The sequence below is a fragment of the Staurois parvus genome, unplaced genomic scaffold (genome assembly GCF_062004578.1).
Source record: "Staurois parvus isolate SC_StPar_1 unplaced genomic scaffold, SC_StPar_1.0 ptg000006l, whole genome shotgun sequence".
NCBI classification, from domain to species: Eukaryota; Metazoa; Chordata; class Amphibia; order Anura; family Ranidae; genus Staurois; species Staurois parvus.
In genome coordinates, this window is record NW_028317802.1 from 12216942 (window position 1) to 12237562 (window position 20621).

A 20621-nucleotide genomic window follows, 5' to 3' on the forward strand; every position below is an offset into this window, starting at 1 on the left:
CTAAATTTATGATGAAATTTGATTTTTAAAACTTTCTTACTGGACATGTTTAATAGCAAAAAGTTAAAAATATAGTTTTTTTCCTCAAAATTGTCAGTCTATGTTTTTTTTAATAGCGCAAAAAATAAAAACCACACAGGCGATCAAATACCACAGAAAGAAAGCTCTATTTGTGGGGGGGGGGGAAAAGGACGTAAATTTCATTTGGGTGCAGTGTTGTATGACCGCGCAATTGTCAGTTAAAATAATGCAGCGCCATAACGCAAAAAATGGCCTGGTCAGGAAGGGGGGTAAATCCTCAGGATAGCACAAGGTTAAACATATGAGGTGATGTGTATTTGTGGGAGGGTGTGGCTTAAGGAGATCGATATCCTATATCAAGATGTGCATAATTGTTAGGCAGCTTCTCTTCCTCAGGCAAAATGAGCCAAAAAAGAGATTTAACTAACTCTGACAGGTCAAAAAATGTAAAAAGTCTTTCAGAGGGATGCAGCACTCTTGAAATTGCTAAGATACTGGGGCATGATCACAGAACCATCAAACGTTTTGTTGCAAATAGTCAACATGATCACAAGAAACGTGTTGAGAAAAAAAAGACGCAAATTACCATATTTTTCGCTCCTTAAGACGCACCTGAACATAAGACGCGCCTAGGTTTTAGAGGAGAAAAACAAGAAAAAAAAAATATTCTGAACCAATGGACTGCAGACACAGTACAGGGGATGACCAGAGACTGCGGACACAGTACAGGAGATGGGCCAGAGACTGCGGACACAGTACAGGAGATGGCCAGAGACTGCGGACACAGTACAGGAGATGGCCAGAGACTGCGGACACAGTACAGGAGATGGCCAGAGACTGCGGACACAGTACAGGAGATGGCCAGAGACTGCGGACACAGTACAGGAGATGGCCAGAGACTGCGGACACAGTACAGGAGATGGCCAGAGACTGCGGACACAGTACAGGAGATGGCCAGAGACTGCGGACACAGTACAGGAGATGGCCAGAGACTGCGGACACAGTACAGGAGATGGCCAGAGACTGCGGACACAGTACAGGAGATGGCCAGAGACTGCGGACACAGTACAGGAGATGGCCAGAGACTGCGGACACAGTACAGGAGATGGCCAGAGACTGCGGACACAGTACAGGAGATGGCCAGAGACTGCGGACACAGTACAGGGAATGACCAGAGACTGCGGTCACAGTACAGGGAATGACCAGAGACTGCGGACACAGTACAGGAGATGGCCAGAGACTGCGGACACAGTACAGGAGATGGCCAGAGACTGCGGACACAGTACAGGAGATGGCCAGAGACTGCGGACACAGTACAGGAGATGGCCAGAGACTGCGGACACAGTACAGGAGATGGCCAGAGACTGCGGACACAGTACAGGAGATGGCCAGAGACTGCGGTCACAGTACAGGAGATGGCCAGAGACTGCGGTCACAGTACAGGAGATGGCCAGAGACTGCGGACACAGTACAGGGAATGACCAGAGACTGCGGACATAGTACAGGAGATGACCAGAGACTGCGGACATAGTACAGGAGATGACCAGAGACTGCGGACATAGTACAGGAGATGACCAGAGACTGCGGACATAGTACAGGAGATGACCAGAGACTGCGGACATAGTACAGGAGATGACCAGAGACTGCGGACATAGTACAGGAGATGACCAGAGACTGCGGACATAGTACAGGAGATGACCAGAGACTGCGGACATAGTACAGGAGATGACCAGAGACTGCGGACATAGTACAGGAGATGACCAGAGACTGCGGACATAGTACAGGAGATGACCAGAGACTGCGGACATAGTACAGGAGATGACCAGAGACTGCGGACATAGTACAGGAGATGACCAGAGACTGCGGACATAGTACAGGAGATGACCAGAGACTGCGGACATAGTACAGGAGATGACCAGAGACTGCGGACATAGTACAGGAGATGACCAGAGACTGCGGACATAGTATAGATGACCAGTATAGATGACCAGAAACTGCAGACAGTGCAGGGGATGACCAGAGACTGCAGACAGTAAAGGAGATTACCAGAGACTGCGGACCTTTGGGGAGGGAGGGGGAACGGATACCTGAATTTGACAGGTACCCGCTCCCACTTCCGCGGAGTTGTCCTTCTTCCCACGGCGGCTTCAGTGACAACCGGGTACCCACTGCGCATGCACAAGAAGCGCTGCGCTTTGTGAATGGCCCGGAGCCTTCTGGGACCTGTCATGTGTCCCAGAAGACACCGGACTATTCACAAAGCGCAGCGCTTCTCGCGCATGCGCAGTGGGCACCCGGCTGTCACAGAAGCCGCCGCGGGAAGACTGCAGCGCTGGAGCAAGGAACAGGTAAGGTCCTGCAGGAGAGAAGAGCTGAGCGGCCGGCCCGATATTCTGACATGGTGGCGGCAGAAATATCGGACCGGCCGCTTTACATTTGCTCCATAAGACGTACTGACATTTCCTCCCCCTTTTTTGGGGGGAAAAAAAGTGCGTCTTATGGAGCGAAAAATTCGGTAACTGCCAAAAGATTTGAGAAGAATCAAACGTGAAGCTACCAGGAACCCATTACCCTCCAGGGCTGTCATATTCCAGAACTGCAACCTACCTGGAGTGGCCAGAAGTACAAGGTGTTCAGTGCTCAGAGACATGGCCAAGTTAAAGAAGGCTGAAACCTGACCACCACTGAGCAAGACACATAAGTTGAAATGTCACGTGTGGGCCAAGAAATATTTGAATACAGATTTTTGAAAGGTTATATGGACTGATAAGATGAGAGTGACTCTTGACGGACCAGATGGATGGGCTCGTGGCTGGATCAGTAACAGGCACAGAGCTCCACTTCAACTCAGACACCAGCAAGGTAGAGGTGGGGTTCTGGTATGGGCTGGTATTATTACAGTAAATCTTTTTCAGAAAAGAAGCTGCCTAATAATTATGTACACCTTGATATAGGGTATGCATCTCCTTAGGCCACACCCTCCCTCATAACACAAATACACATCACCTGATATACTTAAATCCAATAAGCATTCAAGTTAATACAGCTTGGAGTTGGACAATATGCATAAAAATTATGATTTAGTCAAAAAAAACTCACGTGTCTAATAATTGTGCACAAAGTGTACATGTTTTCTAAAGCACAGGACCTATGGAATTGAAAGATAGTTCTGTACATTCTGTATGCCGTGCTATATTTGCCCAAATGTTTATCAAGCAGTGTTTTTATTAAAAATACTCAAATTGTTTTTGGCGTACAATATATTCTTAAAGGCAAAAAAAAATCCTACTACATAGGAAAAAATCATTGCATTTAGAGTTAAATAACATTTTTTTTCACATTTAATATTGTGTGTTTCTGCAAAATGGTAAAAATCTCCGGTACAAAAAACAGTCAATAGCTGACTTACACCTCGGTCGCACTGGGTGCAACTTGGCATGCGATTTGCATGCAATGCAACTTGAAAATCATATGCCAAGTCTCACCCTAATGTCCACAATTACAGCGGTCATATCGGTGCGGTTTCTAAAGTACCCTGTTTCCCCTAAAATAAGACCTACCCCGAAAATAAAACCTAGTGCTATTTTTGGGAATTGCTAAAGTATAAGACTTACCCCGAAAATAAGACCTAGTTGTGGTCAGGGCTTTTATTCAGCTGGAACATGGAGGAACGCCATTCTGCCACCTCCGGCACTGGCCTTGCGCACACCCATATCTACTGTCTCTTATAAACACAGAAGCGCTGCTAAAGTGACAGCACCCTCCGCTCCCACAGAACCCCCCCTACCTCTGTACTCACTGTGGGACAGGGAAGGAACAGATATCTGCGGGTGCAGTGTGCTTAGGGGTGGGGCATCTCCTCCTGCAGCCTAATGCATGGAAGCCGATACCCCAGGGGTGATCACCGACCAGTGGGGAAGAGGTGGAGTGGTGAGTAAGTGCGCTTGGTGCACTGTGTGGGAAGATAGGACCCGAAACGGGAGTTACTATAGAGAGGGGCCGGCTGACAGCAGTGTTTTGCAAAGCTAGCTAACCATATGAGGGCAGTGGAGGGGGAGAAGAGGGGAGGATGTGCAAAGGTGAGCTGCAGTCAGGTGTTGCAGAAGTAAATTGAGGTAGGGGAGTTGCAGACAGGGTGCATAGGTGAGCTGCGGCTGGGGGGGTGCAGAGATGAGCTGAGTTGCAACCTACCTTTGCACCCCCCAGCCACAGCTCAGCTCATCTCTTGCACCCCCAGCCACAGCTCAGCTCAGCTCAGCTCAGCATCCCCCAGCCACAGCTCACCTCTACATTCCCTGTCTGCAACTCACCCCTTCACCCTGTCTGTGGCTCATATCTGCACCCTGTCTGAAACTCACCTGTCAATTCACCTCTGGTACACCTGACTGCAGCTCTCAACTGGCCCTTTCCATAGTAACCCTCATCCACAACTGCCTGCAGCTCACCCCTGTCCACACCTGGACATTTAAAAAATAAGATCTATCCCGAAAATAAGATCTAGTGTGTTTTTTTTGAGCCAAAAAAAAATATAAGACAGTGTCTTATTTTCGGGGGAAACACGGGTAGTACATGCACTACTTTTGGTGCGATTTGCATAGAAGTGTGTCAGATGTCTTGCATACCGCACCTGAAATCGGCATGTCCCCTGACTTTGAAATTGTGCAACTTCACTGTAAGTCGCACGATTTCAAAGCCGGGCTTGATGTGACCAGGGTGTAAATAACTATCACAAATTTACATATTTGGCATTAAAGGACAAGTTCACCTTTTGGAACATGTTATATGTTCCCCCCGCTGCAGACCATCTCCCCCTCTCCCCGTAAAAGCAGGAGGGAGATCTTCTCCCTGAGCTCACTATCACAATTTGAGGAGCTCCACCCACACAGCAGCATCATTCTTTCCCAGTTTCCTGTGAATGAATGCTTACTATACTAGCTATGCAGCTTGTGTTCTCAGTGAACTGTGAGGGCGCTGGTGGGCACTCTCGTAGTCCACTGGGCTTCCTGTTCTACAGTAACTGCCTGCCCATACACGGTACAAGCAGTCAGTTATGCAAAGAGTCTGCAGGAGCCTGAGATTGCAGTGCTCTATAGGTTCCTTCGAAAAAAAAAAAGAAAAAAAAACACAATTTTTACCTGGAAAAAAAAGTGCATTTATTTTTTTTTTTTTCAGAAGGTGAACTTATCCTTTAACCTTTTCACTGCAAAAGCCTATTTTTGCACACATTTAAAAAATAATTTTAGGCCTGAAGATTACATAAAACTTCCCAAACATTGTTTTTTTAAAGCAGACACCCTAGAGAATAAAATACTGGTAGCTCCAATTTTTTATGAAACATATTACCGCAAAGGTCTAGGAAATGCAAAATTTCAGTAAAAAACACACTAAAGTTAATTTTACAGTACACAAACGCAATAAATTACCCAATTTTTGGTAAAATATAAAAGACGAGGTTGCACGGAGTAAATAGATACCCAACAGCTCAAACCTTAAATGTGTGTGCATCCATGGAATGGCGACAAACTTCTGCACCCCATATTTTCTATAGGAGAAGCTTTAAAAGCCCGCTATAGGTCATCGGTTTAGGATCAAGGAGGAGTAGAGCAAGAGTTATTGCTCTCACTGCAGCATGCGTGACGATATGTAACATGTGTATCGCAATCAATATTTTCATGCGTAGGTGCTGACGCGTGCGTTTATGTTTGCACATGCTTATATGTGGCGGTGGGGGAGGGGACGAAGATTTGATATGCTTGGGTGTAACTTTAATGTTTACATTTTATTTTTCCCCATCACATAGAGGGACAAAAAGCACCCTAAATTGCTGATTTTTTGGTGACAGGTTCTCTTTGATGAGACTTTAAGACCCTGGATGTCTCCATTGTGCTCCACTGAATTTAATGCAATGCACCCCCTGTAACGGTGATTGGAAGCAGACAGACAGGAGTCTAAATTGTCAGATTTACACACAATGTGTGTAAACCTCCCCGCTGTCAGGTCTGTACAACCTGGCAGCAAATGGGTTAAAGTACAGTATATATATGAACCTGTAATCAGAAAACAAGCCATTCAGTTTAAAAATAGTAATGCAAGGCAATAACCATTAAAATCACATACCCTCTGTTCTCAGGTATATAAGGGGTTTACAGAGGTGGGGGAGGAGACTGCAAAGAGGTGTGCCATTTGGAGGCTAAGAAAAGGGGGGAGGGGGCGCACACATCAGCATAAGTCTTAGGCCTCTTTCACATGGACGTTCTGATCAGGTCCGCCTGCCCATTTTTTTTCATTCTCCTCTATGGAGCGGAAGGTGTAAACAGACGTGTCCGTTTACACCTTCCACCATTATTATTATTAACATCCAATCTGATCCGCAAAAAAGGGACGATGGGAATCCAACTCCCCTTCCATCTGTCGGATCAGGTCGGATGGAAACTGACAGGCAGTCAATTTTCATCCAACCATCCACTGAGGAGAACAAGCTGCTGTGTCCACTCTGCAGCAGCGGAGCGGACACACCTGTCATCCGCTTGCTCAGCTGGGATCAACAGAGAGATTGCCTCTGAGCAAGTGGATCTGCTAAACGTGTCCACCACATGTTAAAGGTCCCTTAGCCATTAAAGGACAGTCAGGCTATGCTCCCAGCACCAGAGTCAGAAACTGACTAGGCTGGAATACACAAGCTTTCATGCCTAGTGTGATATGTTTGAAATAGGAAAGCAGAAGTACTGGCAGGTTCACCAGGTATTTCATCCAAAATGAAGAAATACATAGAACAGGATACTTTTTCATACAAGTTTATGGTGCAACATACACATCTCAGGAATATGAAATGTTGTGGTAACATATAGTAAGTATAATGATGACCCCAAGATTATTCCTAATGACTCATTCACACCCTGAATTGCATTAACACACTTATTTTGTGTGTTGTGGTGTGCCAAGTTGAATAGGCCAGTTGGGTGCCTGTGCCATTTTTTTTATGCAACACACCGCCGTGCACTGATGGTTTCCATCTTATTTGTAAAAAAAAATTAAATAAAAAATTAAAAAAAAAAAAAAGTACATTGGGTAAGGTGTGCTGGCTGGGTGCATTGGAGTACAATTCAGTGTGAAGGCACTGCCTTAACAGGAGGTAAAACATCCTGCACATTACTGCACGCATTGGTGTAGGTTGGTTCTAAACCTGTAATATTTGTGTGCCATTGCACTGTAGTAATAAGCAAAAAACATCCAAAAGGGGATCTAAAATGTGCATGAGTGTGTTTAATTTTTTTTTTTAACACTTCATTGTTTACCTGCTTAGAGGCCCCCTGACAAATTACAAAGAGGAGACAGATCCCCTTATGGAGACATCACAAGTCTAAATAGACTTCTGATGCTGCCATTGTATGCTGGAGAAGTGGGTCGGGGGCAAAAACGCACGTACTTTGCCTTGAATGGGTCTTAAAGCCATAGTAACTATTGTCATGGCACAGTCAGTATCCTAGCTGTAGAATCATAAATATGATTGGCAAAACAGTCTCGGCAACGTCACAATAACTACTGGCATTATAGTACTGACTGTGATTAACCCCTTGACTGCCAACTGCTTAATACCACAACTAATTATTTTTCTGGCTCACTCAGTAGCTTTATGCATGCAATAATGACTGTGATCATATATTCTGAGCATTCCAGACTAAAGACGCAACCTCCACCAATAAACAAAACAAAACGTAAGAAGATTCTCTGCTCTACACTGCTGCCACCTGCAGATCACAGAAAGTAAAATAACCATCACAGGTATAACATGAATGTAAAGGAGAACATTTATTTTCATGAATTAAGTGTAAGAAATATATAACATTTTTTAGAAAACTCACGTTTTTTGCCATTGATATGGTCCAAGAAGTTGATTGAATCCTTCACTACACAGTCACAGACATTGCAATAATAACTGGTGCAAGAACAAAAACAAAATGTATTTTGTTAATGCTTAAAAAAACGTTTAAATTAAACAAAAAAAAAGTTAGATACATTTCTCCTTGAACATTTTACCCAGCAAAATCAAGTATTCTGGTCTTTATAAAAAAAGAGAGCACTCATGCAAATGTAAAAGTCATATCAAAAACTGCTTTCAGGTAAGCACTGCTATAATATAATACAATACAAAGAATGTGCTTAGGGAAAATACACTTACTTTCCTTATTCAAATGTTTCTATATATTTTATATATCTGTACATTCTGTGTGTCTTCTTTACTGCTGTGAAACCTACCTGTGTGTATGTGTAATTCTTATAAGTGTCCTGGAAGTACAGTACTTCATTTTGTTAAATACATTTTTTTTTATTTATTCCAGTATAAGAGCCTGTTTACATAGGTGGCAGTGGGTCAGTAAATGCAGGCAATTTGACATGCAGCCACTCAGAGCTGTACACATGGCACAGCCTGATGCTTTTCTTTGTTACAGAAATTAAACGGCATGTCGCATTTAAGTGTAGTCTGTATTTTCAGGGTTAAAACAGGTGGTGAGGAGGTGACATAGCACCTCCTCATTGCCTGTCAAACAACCTTTAAAAAGCGATCAACCAAAGATCGCTTTTCAGAATAATGGAAAATGATAGTCACATGTCTGAACAAGCCCTAAAAGTAAAGCTGTCCATACATGGTTGTCTCTTTCAGCCAGTAGGCTGAACAAAAAAAAAAAAAAATGAAAACAAACATAAATAAATACCAATTGTCTCATTCACAAATTAGAGGTGGATGGGGGAATCCTCCTCACTGCTCTAGTGTATTCTGACAGCATAGAGAGTCACCCTCTGCTAGAATGCACAGATCAGTGATGCAGTCACTGATTTAGCAGCTTTGATCCAAAAGGTCGATTGAACAGAGGTTGATTGGTAGATCAATTCTGTTCAACTGCAGTGGTTACACTTGGACTGTAATTCGTCCGGCCCCTGCTGAACCAGCCGAATTCCGATCCTGTATGGTCACTATAGAATGTAGGCTGCCACTGCTGCCCCTTACATCTGAAATACTAGTTTCCTGGTAGATTAGACGTGTGGCTATCATTGATGGATCCCTTTTCAGAGGGTATTTGATATGTCGCCTCCTCAATGCCGGTTTTAACTCTGGAAATACCAATCCCCCATGCCACAACCATGCGCATTGTACACAGCTGCAGCATGGCTCTATTCACTTAAACCGGTTCATGTTCCGTGAAGTACCGTCCACTGAATGCGACATGCCATTTGATTTTTACCATGGCTGTGAAGCAAAGAATTAGAGCATGTGCACAGCCCTGAGCGGTTACATCTCTTTGTTCAGGTGGGCCATCAAACCACGGCTCACCCACTTTTTTTTTTTACCAACCCCTGGTCATGCATGTGAACAAGCCCCTAAGCTCATCCAATAACATCAATAAAGTGAAACATCATTTTGGAAGAAGATGTGATTTAACTCGCTGTATGATTGGGGACTATGCTAAAAGCAGAGACAGCAAGGAAAGAAACCTTTTCAACAGGACAGCTGTGACTGTCCCCACTTTTCTCTTAGTAAAGCTGAGCACCAGTAAAACTGATAAATTAAACCTATAGCAACCATTATCCCTAGAATGTGTGTTTCAGTCCATCCAGTCCCTAAGATTTACACAGTCTGTATAGCCAGGCTGGTGTCCTGACCTTTTCTCTGAAGCAGTAAACAAAGCTTGGTCAGCTCCCTCTCACCAGCCAATGATTGGCTACTGAAGGAAACATAGTTCAATCTGCTCACAGTGCTCTCTCCTCCTGTCAGCACATGTGCATGCAACACACCTAATTTGCTCTATAGCTTCCCCCAACTGAGTGCTTATAAGCTGGAGTGTTTCCCTGGTCTCTAGCTCATCAAAGCAATGAACCTGAAATGTTCAATTCTGACAGCTTCTGGTTTTCTCAGTGCAGGAGAGATTGAGGAGCGCGGGTTCCCACAAATGCAATGTTCTTCTTTATGCTGTCAGCTACAGCAGTCCTGGGTTTACAAGAGATGAGCAACAGGACCAGCACCATCAACATGACTGCCTTAATGAAAGGTACACTGATAGAGGTCACAAAACTGCTCTAACTGCTGATGAGAAAAGAGATTTAATAGTTTATATTTACTAAAATAATTGCATTTCCATGTTATGTGTACTGTGGGAGACCAGATATAGAGAATGCAGGGTCTTGGATTTAGTAACACTTTAAAGTGATATTAAGGGTTTGTTTGTTTCCTAAAAACAGCAAACATGTCATAATAAACTACTCTGTGTAATGGTTTTGCACATAGCAGCCCAGATCCCCCTCTTCTCAGGTCCTCAAGGCTTTCCTGGCTTCTCCCCTTGACCAGTGGGGCACTGGTGCATGCTCACTCCCAAGCCCCGCTCTATGCGTCCATAAGACGCAGAGCCTCAGCTTGTCCCGCCCCCTCATTGGCTCACTGACGGTGATTAGCAGCACAAGGGAGCCATTGGCTTCCACTTCTGTCTCTCAAGGAGGAGAGAAGAGACTCGGGACAGCCAAAGCTGCTGTGCACAATCGCTGGATTGAGAGGGGGCTCAAGTGAATATAAAAAGGGGGTCGGGGGGGTGTAGTACACAGAAGGTATTTTACCTTTGTGCATTAAGACAGAAAACCTTTAGACTTTAAAAATGTATGCTTTTTGGGTGCACGAGACAGTGATGAGAGAATTTTTTGTGTGAATAGTTTACAGTAGTTTACCTTTTGTAAGTCCTGACATGCAGTCTGAACCTATGAGTAAATGTGCACTTCTATTTGTTAAATCATATTGCGCTTCACTTAAAAAACAAGAAGAATTGATGAACAAAGCAAGCAATCAGCTGCTGGCTTCTACTTCTAACTCACTACAAATATAACTGACACTGCTTCGAGTGACCCCTTCCTAAATGCGTAACAGCAAAGCATCTCTACAGCAGTTCCAGAGATCTGTGTAAAGCCTGAATGGGTCGAGCCCTGATATTTTACTCAATGAAGATAGCTCAGATACCATAAATATAAAACATTCTAAAATTATGTTTTCCTATGCTGCAAATATCAGACATATTGCTCTCCAAGTCTACATATGTTGTTTACTCTGTTTGATATTTGGACAAGCGTGTCTTCTCAAGTGAATCAATAGATTTTTATTAGCTGCGGGTCAGCAACCGCTGTGCAAGAGTACAAGGTCTTCTTTTATTGAAGAAAAAGAAACATCGGTGTAGTGTTATAAACATCTACAGATGAATTCAAACCAAACAGCTGAATACATAAGTTGTAATACATATATGTGAATGGGTATGTTGCTGTGAAAATATTTGCAATTGTGATTCACACAACCATGCTGGGGCGGTGATAACAATACAGCCTCTTCATGTGTCACCTCCTTACTTACTGGACTATTAAAGGGCACCCTCAACCTGCTAAGGTCTCTTCAATGTGAGCTGATCACATTTCCCCATTTAACTTCCAGAGACTATAAACATTAGCTTGGCAGCTTTATGCAAAGCAATAGAACCCTATTTGCTCACAATGCATAACCTCCCACTCTTAGTCCGATTTCTGCTGTGTAGGGGATTGCGGAAAGAGTATTAAAAAAACATTTCAGGCAGTTATACCAGCAGTATTTTAAAAATACATTTAATGAAGACAAAACTGGACTAAACAGATTTTTTATGCTTAAACAAAATCATTAAAGCTCTTAAGCACTTTGATGCTTAAACAGTTTGGAAAGGCGAAGAGAAGAAAAGTTATAACAATCTCCAAAATGTTACAATACTACAATTACTAAATAAGCAGAGGCTTTTCTACAAAATTATGTTTATCTACAATGAGCAGATGGGAAAACTTGTCAACAGAGTTATTGTAATTTAAATGAATGGGCGGCTAACCATTAATTAGATCACTTTCATAATCTGCTTTGTATAAGAGTTTTAATAACATTCATGAACAAATAAGTCATCATTTCGGGGGATTAAATAAAGAAAATAGAAGAGATTTTAAATGAAGGTGGAATAGTGGGAATAAATATTTTTTTTCTGCACACAGTTTATTTCCTGTCCAGTAATTCCACGGAACCTCAATTTTTCAATGCAGATAAAATAGAGCAAATACATCTCATTTTCTGTACAGTGGTGATTACTATTGCATATACAGTCATCAAGGGTAGTAGTAGATCTTTTAGAGAACATCTGTATTTTTATATTTAAGTATTTTATTGTGCTTGTGTGGTCTGCTTATGCTATAACTTTAACATAAGCTGCCGGTGTTAAAGCACATCTAAAGCCATATATAAAATTTTTGTAGTCGAAGTGAAATCTATTTCTAGGAGTCGATTGAGGGACACAAGTATTTACAAACAGCCTGGTTTTAATGACACCTACAGGAGGCAGGGATACTGTCCAAAAGTTGTAAGCCAGTCCCTGTACAACCACTCTTCTACCCAGCATGCGTTAGTTTTGTGAAAAAGATGTACACAGGGCCAATACATAAACAGAGTGGTGGGTCTTGTGAAATCTTTTTTTCAAGCACATTGAGGATAACAAGTACAAAAATAAATCTTCTCCATTGTCTGTTAAGGGACAAAAGGTGCCTTTGGGGCCTGACAGAAAAGTTTTTATGACCTGCCTACTCAAAAACACAATATGGTTCTAAGGGACATCTGACCTGCCATGGTCCAGTGTAGCATCCACAGCTGTGGTGTGAGGGGCAGGGACCAAAGCCAAACAGCTAACAAGTATTGCATGAAAGCCAAGCAAGGGACCAGGAGAACCTCCACAGGAGGTTGCAGATCAGCCATAGATGATGGACAGAGCTCCAAGAAATCAAGTTCTGTGAAGGCCTCTTGACATACTAAAATATCCAACAGAAGTCCCTGCAGCATATCAGTGTGTTGTCTACCAACAACCCAGTGGAAAAAGAGTGTCCTTCAGTGATGGGTGTTTTTCTGCAATGCAGCAGATGAGGTTCACTCAGTTTTGCATTCTTTTCTCTCTGAAGAAGGTAATACCAGTTGAAGAGAAGCAGGTAGCAACGCAACATCTCTAAGGAAGACAGCGCAGTTGTAGGCATTACTTTCCATGTCCTCCAGCATAGGGATCAGGTCACGTATCCTGATATGGGGAAGACTCGAGTTCACAAAGGTGAATATCTTACAACACCTAGCCAATGTCCAACTTAGTCCAGATCAGGGAATCCCTTCAAATGGGGATGGGGAGCAACTTGATTGGAAGAGGAGACTATACCATAAACCCAAAAGACCGCTGAGTCAAGCAAGTCGCATCTTGGCCTGTAGATGTCTGGATGTCTCACCCAAGTCCAGGTTCCCAGATTCCAAAATGAGTAGTTTGAAGAAGTTGAGAGTCAAAAAGAAGGGGAGACCATTACAACAGGATGTTTTCTTAATCCTCTAAAGGAAAAAAAATGTGTTGGGTCCATCCTAAGACATCTGAGAACAAGGGTCCAGAAAGCTGACACTTTAAGCGGGGCTCATCCATGCAATCCACATTGGAAGTGCCAGGGAAGGGGACTAGGATACACATAGGGTCCAATGTCTGAAAGAGTGGCAAGAAATGGTCCTGGCTGATCTAGCAAGTCAAGGAATCCCCTAGGGGGGAATTCTGATTATTATACAGGGTTTATATAGCACCAACAGTTTGCTCAGCGCTTTACGGTATAAAGGGAGACAATACAGCAACGATACAGTTCAATGCAAGAGGGCCCTGATCTGTGGAGATTACAATCTAAGAGGGAGGAGGCTGGTGGTACAAAAAGGTAATAACTGGGGGGGGATGAACTGACAGGAGGAATAGAACATTCCAGTAATAGCTGAAGGCAGGATAGGCTTCCCTGAAGAGATAGGTTTTCAGAAATTGCCTAAAAGTGGGCAGAGTAAAAGATAGCTGTATAGATTGGGGTAGAGAGTTCCAGAGGTTGAGGGAGGCTCTGGAGGAGTCCTGGAGACTAACATGGGAGGAGGAGGAGACAAGGGAGCTAGAGAGCAGGAGGTCGTGGGAGGAGCAGAGAGGACAGTTTGGGTGATATTTGGAGACAAGATTGGTGATGTAATTTGGGGTAGAGTTATAAATGGCTTTATATGTTATTAATAATGTTTTTAATTTTATTCCTTGGGCAATGGGAAGCCAGTAGAGAGACTGGCAGAGAGGGATGGCAGATGTGGAACGGTTAATAAGGTGGATAAGTCTGGCACCAGCATTTATGATAGACTGAAGAGAGGATAGCCTGCGATTAGGTAGGCCAATGAGGAGGGAGTTACAGTAGTCAAGACGAGAGATCACAAGGGAGTGAATAAGTTGATTAGTGGTTTCAGAGGTTAAGCATGGACATATCTTGGAGATGTTGCAGAGGTGAAGTCTACAAGATTTGGAAAGTGATTGGATTTGGAGTTGAAAGGACAGATGGGAGTCTAGGATTAGACCTAGTATCCTGGCATGAGGGGAGGGACTGATAGTTGTATTATTGATCTTGATGGAAAAGTCAGGGGAGGGGCATGGGCTGGAGGGAATAGTATAAGCTCAGTTTTAGAAAGATTTAGTTTGAGGAAGTGGAGTGACATTCATGCTGATATGTCACTTGTAGGTTAGTAATGCCAAAGGAGACTGAATGGGTGAGGTGAGGAGTAGAAAGATAGATTTGTGTGTCATCAGCATAGAGATGGTACTTAAAGCCATGGGAGTTTATCAAGTGACCAAGGGAGGAGGTGTAGATGAAGAAGAGAAGGGGTCAAAGGACAGAACCTTGAGGGACCCCTACAGAAAGAGGAAGTGGAGAGGAGGAGACAGAGTTATAGGTAGGAGGAGAACCAGGAGAGAGCAGAGTCTCGGAGGCCAAGAGAGTGGAGTTTTTTTGAGGAGGAGAGGATGGTCAACAGTATCAAAAGCCGCAGAGAGGTCAAGTAGTAAGAGTAGGGAGTAGTAGCCATTGGTTTTAGCAGTTAGTAAATCATTAATGAGTTTTAGTAGGGCAGTTTCATCGGTTTCAGTGGAGTGGGGTGAGCAAAAGCCAGACTGTAGAGGGTCAAAACGTTTGTTGTTAGTGAGGTAGGAGCTCATACGATTGTAGACTAAGCATTCTAATAGTCTAGAGGTAAACGGGAGCAGGGAGATGGGTCTTAAGTTGTTCAGGCTTATGGGGTCCAGCGAGGACTTTTTAGGTATGGGAGTGATCTGTGCATGCTTTAGGGGGGAGGGGAAGGCTCCAGTAGAGAGGGAGAGATTGAAGATGTGAGTGAAGGCGTATAGGACAGAAGAAGAGGGTGACCGTAGTAGCTGAGAGAGGACAGGATCCACCAGGGGGCACGTGGTGAGATGAGCTTCTGAGAAAACTTCAGTAGCCTCTTCAGTAGTAGCAAGGTCAAAAGAGGAAAGTGTTGAGGGAAGTTTAGTATAAGGTATGCTAAGTGGGATAGATGTCTGTGCAGTGGAGATGCCCCTACGAATTGCATCAATCTTGTTTTTGAAATGATTTGTAATCTCGTAAGCAGTGAGTGAGTTACGGGGTGGAGGTGGAGAAAGTAGAAAGTTAAAAGTAGAGAAGAGATAAGGACTGGATGACAAGGTATTAATAAGAGTGAAAAAGTAGACTTGTTTGGCAGCATGGAGGGAGGAATTATATGTTAAGAAAACCGATTTATATAGGGTGAATGCTTGCTGAGATTTAGTTTTACGCCACAATCGCTCCAGTGCATGACTGTGTCTCTTAAGATTTCTGGTGTTGTCAGTCTGCCACGGTTGTAAAGGTCGGTGCCTGATACTTTGTGTAGTTAGAGGAGCAAGTGAGTCTAGTGTGGATGAAAGCAAACTGTTGTAGACAGCAGTAGTCAGGTCAGGGCAGGACAGGGGAGAGATTCTGTCATAGAGGCGGTCAGTTGCAGAGTGAAAAAAAAAGGTTTTACGTGGGGAAGGTTTCTGCAGGCAATTGTTTGCTGCTTGGAGGGACACTGAAGGTGATGAGATTGTGATCAGACAGAGGAAAGGGGGTGTTTGTGAGGTTGTAGGAAGTGCAAAGATGGGAGAAAACAAGGTCTAATGTATTCCCATCAGAGTGAGTGGAGGACTGTGTCCACTTTGTTAAGGCAAAATATGTGGTTAAGTTGAAGAGCTGGGATCTAGCTGGGTTGTTCTCATTAATGGGGATGTTAAAATCTTCAAGAATGATAGTGGGTATTTCAGAGGAGAGAAAGTAGGGTAGCCAAGCAGAGGAGTCATCAAGAAATCGTGACAACGGTCCAGGAGGCCGGTAGATCACTGCAATCCCCAGAGAAATGTGAGAAAACAGCCGAATGCAACAAGTCTCAAAAGAAGAGAAGGATAGAGAGGGAGGGTTAGGGAAGACTTGAAAGGTGCTCAGTGGGGATAGAAGCAAACCAACTCCACCTCCTTTCAGACCACTGGGTCTAGGTGAGTGAGTCCAGAGAAGGCCTCCATAGGAAAGTGCAGAGGGAGAAGCAGAATCTGATGATTGAAGTCAGGTTTCTGTAATTGCTAGTAGGTTAAAGGAGCAGGAGACAAAAAGGTCATGGACAGAGGTGAGCGTATTACAGACAGAGCGGGCATTCCAGAGTGCACATGAAAAAGGGAGGTTGGTTTTTAGGAGCATGGGGATTGAGATTAAATTGAGTGGATTGCAGCTATTAGGTACCAACAACTGCAAGTGGGGCTGTAGCATCCGAGGGTGTAAAATTCTCCTGAGAGGAATGACATCCAGGATGAGATATCACTTCAGAGGCAAAGTTCTCACCAGGGGCCCCAGGCTGCAGGGAACCCAGTAAATCCTGAGAAGACAGGAACGCAATCACAAGCAACTGATGGAGAGGCCGCACACATCCATATATGGCAATGGCAAACACGCTGCCACAAGTACAGTGCACATGATGATGCAGTGTGCTTAGGCTCTGTCATTGGCCTATCAAAATACTGATAACCCATTTAACCAAGGTGTGCTATCATAGCAGAGGTTCGGGCTTTGCTGTCTGGCAGAAGCATCTAGAGTGCAAGATGAAGACTGGCTACATAGCATTATATACCCTTAGCAAAATAGAACAGTCACTACATATGTATTTCAAATGTGTCCCCACATGCGGAGTTCAGCTTTAACCATAATCTAGTCAAACGAATTACAGTGTCAAAAAGAAAAAGAAAACAGAACACTACAAAAAAAACAAAACAAAAAACAATAAAAAAAAAAAACACAGAGGTATATCTACTTTCTGAAAAGTAAATAAATGAACCAGGGAAGCAAAGGAGAGGCATAGAGATGTTTTCCAGTTTTGTACCGCACTTACAGTTGTGCTTTAAAGTTTCTGAACCCTTCTGAATGCTCAATATTTCTACATAAATCTGACCTAAAATTTCAGTAAACAGATCCAAAGCTACTGTATATATTTATAGGTGGCAAATGTATGTGAACCTTTGCTTTAAGTAACTGATGTGCCCCGCTTGGGCAGCAATATCTGCAACAAATGATTTGCAGGAACTCTTGGTCATTAATGCACATGTGCTTGGAGGAATTTTTGCCAATTCCACATCAGACTGGTCATACGTAGTTAGGTTTTTTTTGTTCAGCCACCTAGTTTATGTGGATGGGGGAATAACCCCAGCCAGGGCATTGTATTCTGATGTGACAGTCCACTTCTGTCGAGTGGGAGAGGCCACACATTGATAGAAACTCCGCATATTGATCAGTGTATGGCCAGAATCATAGAACAGCTTCAGATTTCAGTGACTGTTGATAGGCTTCCCCACGTGAGCTACCTAGCTCTGGTCCTTCCACAACATTTCTATAGAACGGGCATCACGACTGACTCAGTTATACCCAAAACGCTCTCCTGCTTCAACCATTTTTTGGTAGATCAACTTGTGTGTTTAGGCTCATTGTCATGATATATGATCCATTTTCTCCTAAACTTCAGGTCATACCCTGACATTTTCTGCAAAATTTGTTGGCACAATTTATAATGCAGTTTCATTAAATAACGGCAAGCCATTCTGGTCCAGAGGGTCTCACCCTCACCCTCTCACCCTGAGGAAGCAAAGCCCGACTCCTCTACTAAGATGGCTGCCTTCATACACAGACACAGGGGTTTATTTACTAAGGCTGGAGAGTGCAAAATCAGTCTCACTTCTGCATAGCAACCAATCAGCTTCCAGGTTTTACTGCCAAAACGTAACTGAATGAGCTGAGGTTAGAAGCTGATTGGCTACCATGCACATGTGAACAAGATACTGAGTGCACCAGTGAAAACTGGGTAACACTCCCCCACCGTGTAGAAGTCATGGTAAGTCAGCAATGGGGAAATGACCAGCTGAAGGGAGACCAAACTCAATAGAGGACTTGCCCATTGTCCTTTGCTTGTCTATTTTGACACAGCCTCTGCAGTTCATGTCTTAGGACAAAACCTAAGATAGCAATGACCCAGATTTGTGTTCTCTAAAAGAGGCAGGGCCTTACACCTGATTATTATCCCACTGACTGAGAAAACTGACCTAATTTCCCTTTCAATTGAACAGGGCCCAGGTTCACACTGAATGAGACTTTGAAATCGCACTACTGATAAATATCAAATTCATAATTCGGCACTTATATTGATGGCACGCTTGCAAAATATTTGTTTTTTATGATTCATCATAATTAATATTAAAATGTGTGAATGGCCTTGAACCAATAATAGTGTTAATTTCTTCAGTTATAGCTGAGACAGGAGTTCATTAAGCTAACTGGCTGAAAGCTGAGTATTCTATAGAAGGGCATAGCTGGTTAGAGGACTCTAGTGTAGAAAGTCATGGGAGTCAGGAGTGAACCAAAATAGAGTTAGTATGCAATAATATATTCTAATAGTATCTGTGTGTATTTAGTTTGTTTTATAAGTTGGTAATGTGTTACATAAGTAGATTTTTGGTTATGCAACATTAATGAGATATTATGTTGTAAAGATACATTCTTAGTTTATATTATCATTTAAACATGAGCAGGCTGATGCAACATTGTCAGCTTATGGTCATTACATATGTGCCTGTCAACCAAGAAACGATATATGTAGTGTCCCCTCCCTTCAATGAAATTGCTCTGCTAAGCAGTATTGTCTGCCATACAAGGTTCTAGGATCACAAATTATGACACGTACAAGCATCATAAAAATACATCCGAAGAGAGCGCTTCAGACACACACATACACTCATATTCACACAAGTTTGGCATAAAGATGCTATGATTATGACAGACTGGAACAGGTGCATTCTCTAAGACAAGAGCTCATCACTTCCGTCTTCTTGCTAAAAGCTCAGGACAAGCACCACAAGACCAAAGCACATGAAGGACAACAGCCATGAATATAAGGGTGACGCATCTTTATAACTTCTGTTTTACCTACACAGAACTGTTCATGATACGCTTTACATTGTTATTTTAAACAATTGTGTGATAAAATAAAACCACACTTTATTTTTTTACTTCACCGGCTCTTTAATTATTCGCAAAATCGCCTATAGACACTAAAGAAGTATTATATGTGTCTCAGAAAATTCTACAACTACTTCACTTGAAGTAGCACAATTTCAAAGCAGGTCAGTGTAATTTCCATGTGCGGATTGCCTGACATCTGTGTGACTTCATGCACATATGCCTATGCAAGTCGCACATGAAATCGACAAAAAAAGTGCAGGAACCTTTTTTCCTCAAAATTGGTGTGGCTCCGCCAAGTTGAACCGATTTAAACGGTTCCACAGGCGCAAATAGGGTGCGACATGTCATGCGATTTGGAACGGTCAAACCGCACTGGTGTGAACCAAGACACTTGATTTACTGAAAAAAAGCTATATTGAACAAGCTGAAGTTACAAGCGGATTGGAGACCATGCACAGCTGCACCAGATTTTGCACTCTCCAGTTTTAGTAAATCAATCCCTTCGGGTGCATTCACATGGGTGATCAGCACACCCTGCAAATTTTAGCAGCAAGATGCTGCAGTCTGTCTGCATCCTGCCACAGTAATCAGTCTCTAACTGCAGCTAATCTCTAGATGTTCGAACAGTCATGGATAGCTGCAGCAGCTATCAGCCTGTCACTATTTTATATAGGCTGAGTAGCCACAGCTCTTCCACACACATGCCTCTGATTCCAGTCACTGGAATTCACAGTGTGCTGTCTGTTAGCATGCGCCCTTAGTGGTTTGTATACAAATATGTAACTTTAAATCATTTAAATAAATGAACAAGTATAATGCTTGGGTTCTCACTGTCTAGTTTATGGACAAATTAGGTTCTGTGTCATATTTGGCTAAATTTTGAAAAGTAAAAAAGGCTCACAAACTTTAAAGCACCCCTGTAGCTTTGCAAGATTGTAAGGTATGACAGGTTCACTTTATAGCAGGAATACTCTCTGCACTCCATTGCTAGATAAAACAAAGCATCTTACATCAAATGTGTTCAAAGTAATTATACAATGTTTATTTCCTTTTGATTTCCTTTGATTCTCATCTTAACAATTGTCCAGCCTGCAAGCCTTCCCTCCCTCCCCACAAAGCCAGCGCCATTTTGGATTATTCCAGCGCCTACCTTCCTACCACTCTTCTGCATGCCTAACCAAGCCTCTCTTTGG

General features: G+C 43.1%; 1 protein-coding gene across 1 annotated transcript in view; it reads right to left on the minus strand.

Annotated features, from left to right (window-relative positions):
- Nucleotides 1-20621, minus strand: part of ZMAT2 (zinc finger matrin-type 2) — a 97558-nt gene that overhangs the window by 53355 nt on the left and 23582 nt on the right. Inside the window, exon 4 of the mRNA XM_089661066.1 lies at nucleotides 7884-7957. Coding sequence (XP_089517192.1) covers nucleotides 7884-7957 — 74 coding nt within the window. The remainder of the gene's footprint in view (nucleotides 1-7883; nucleotides 7958-20621) is intronic.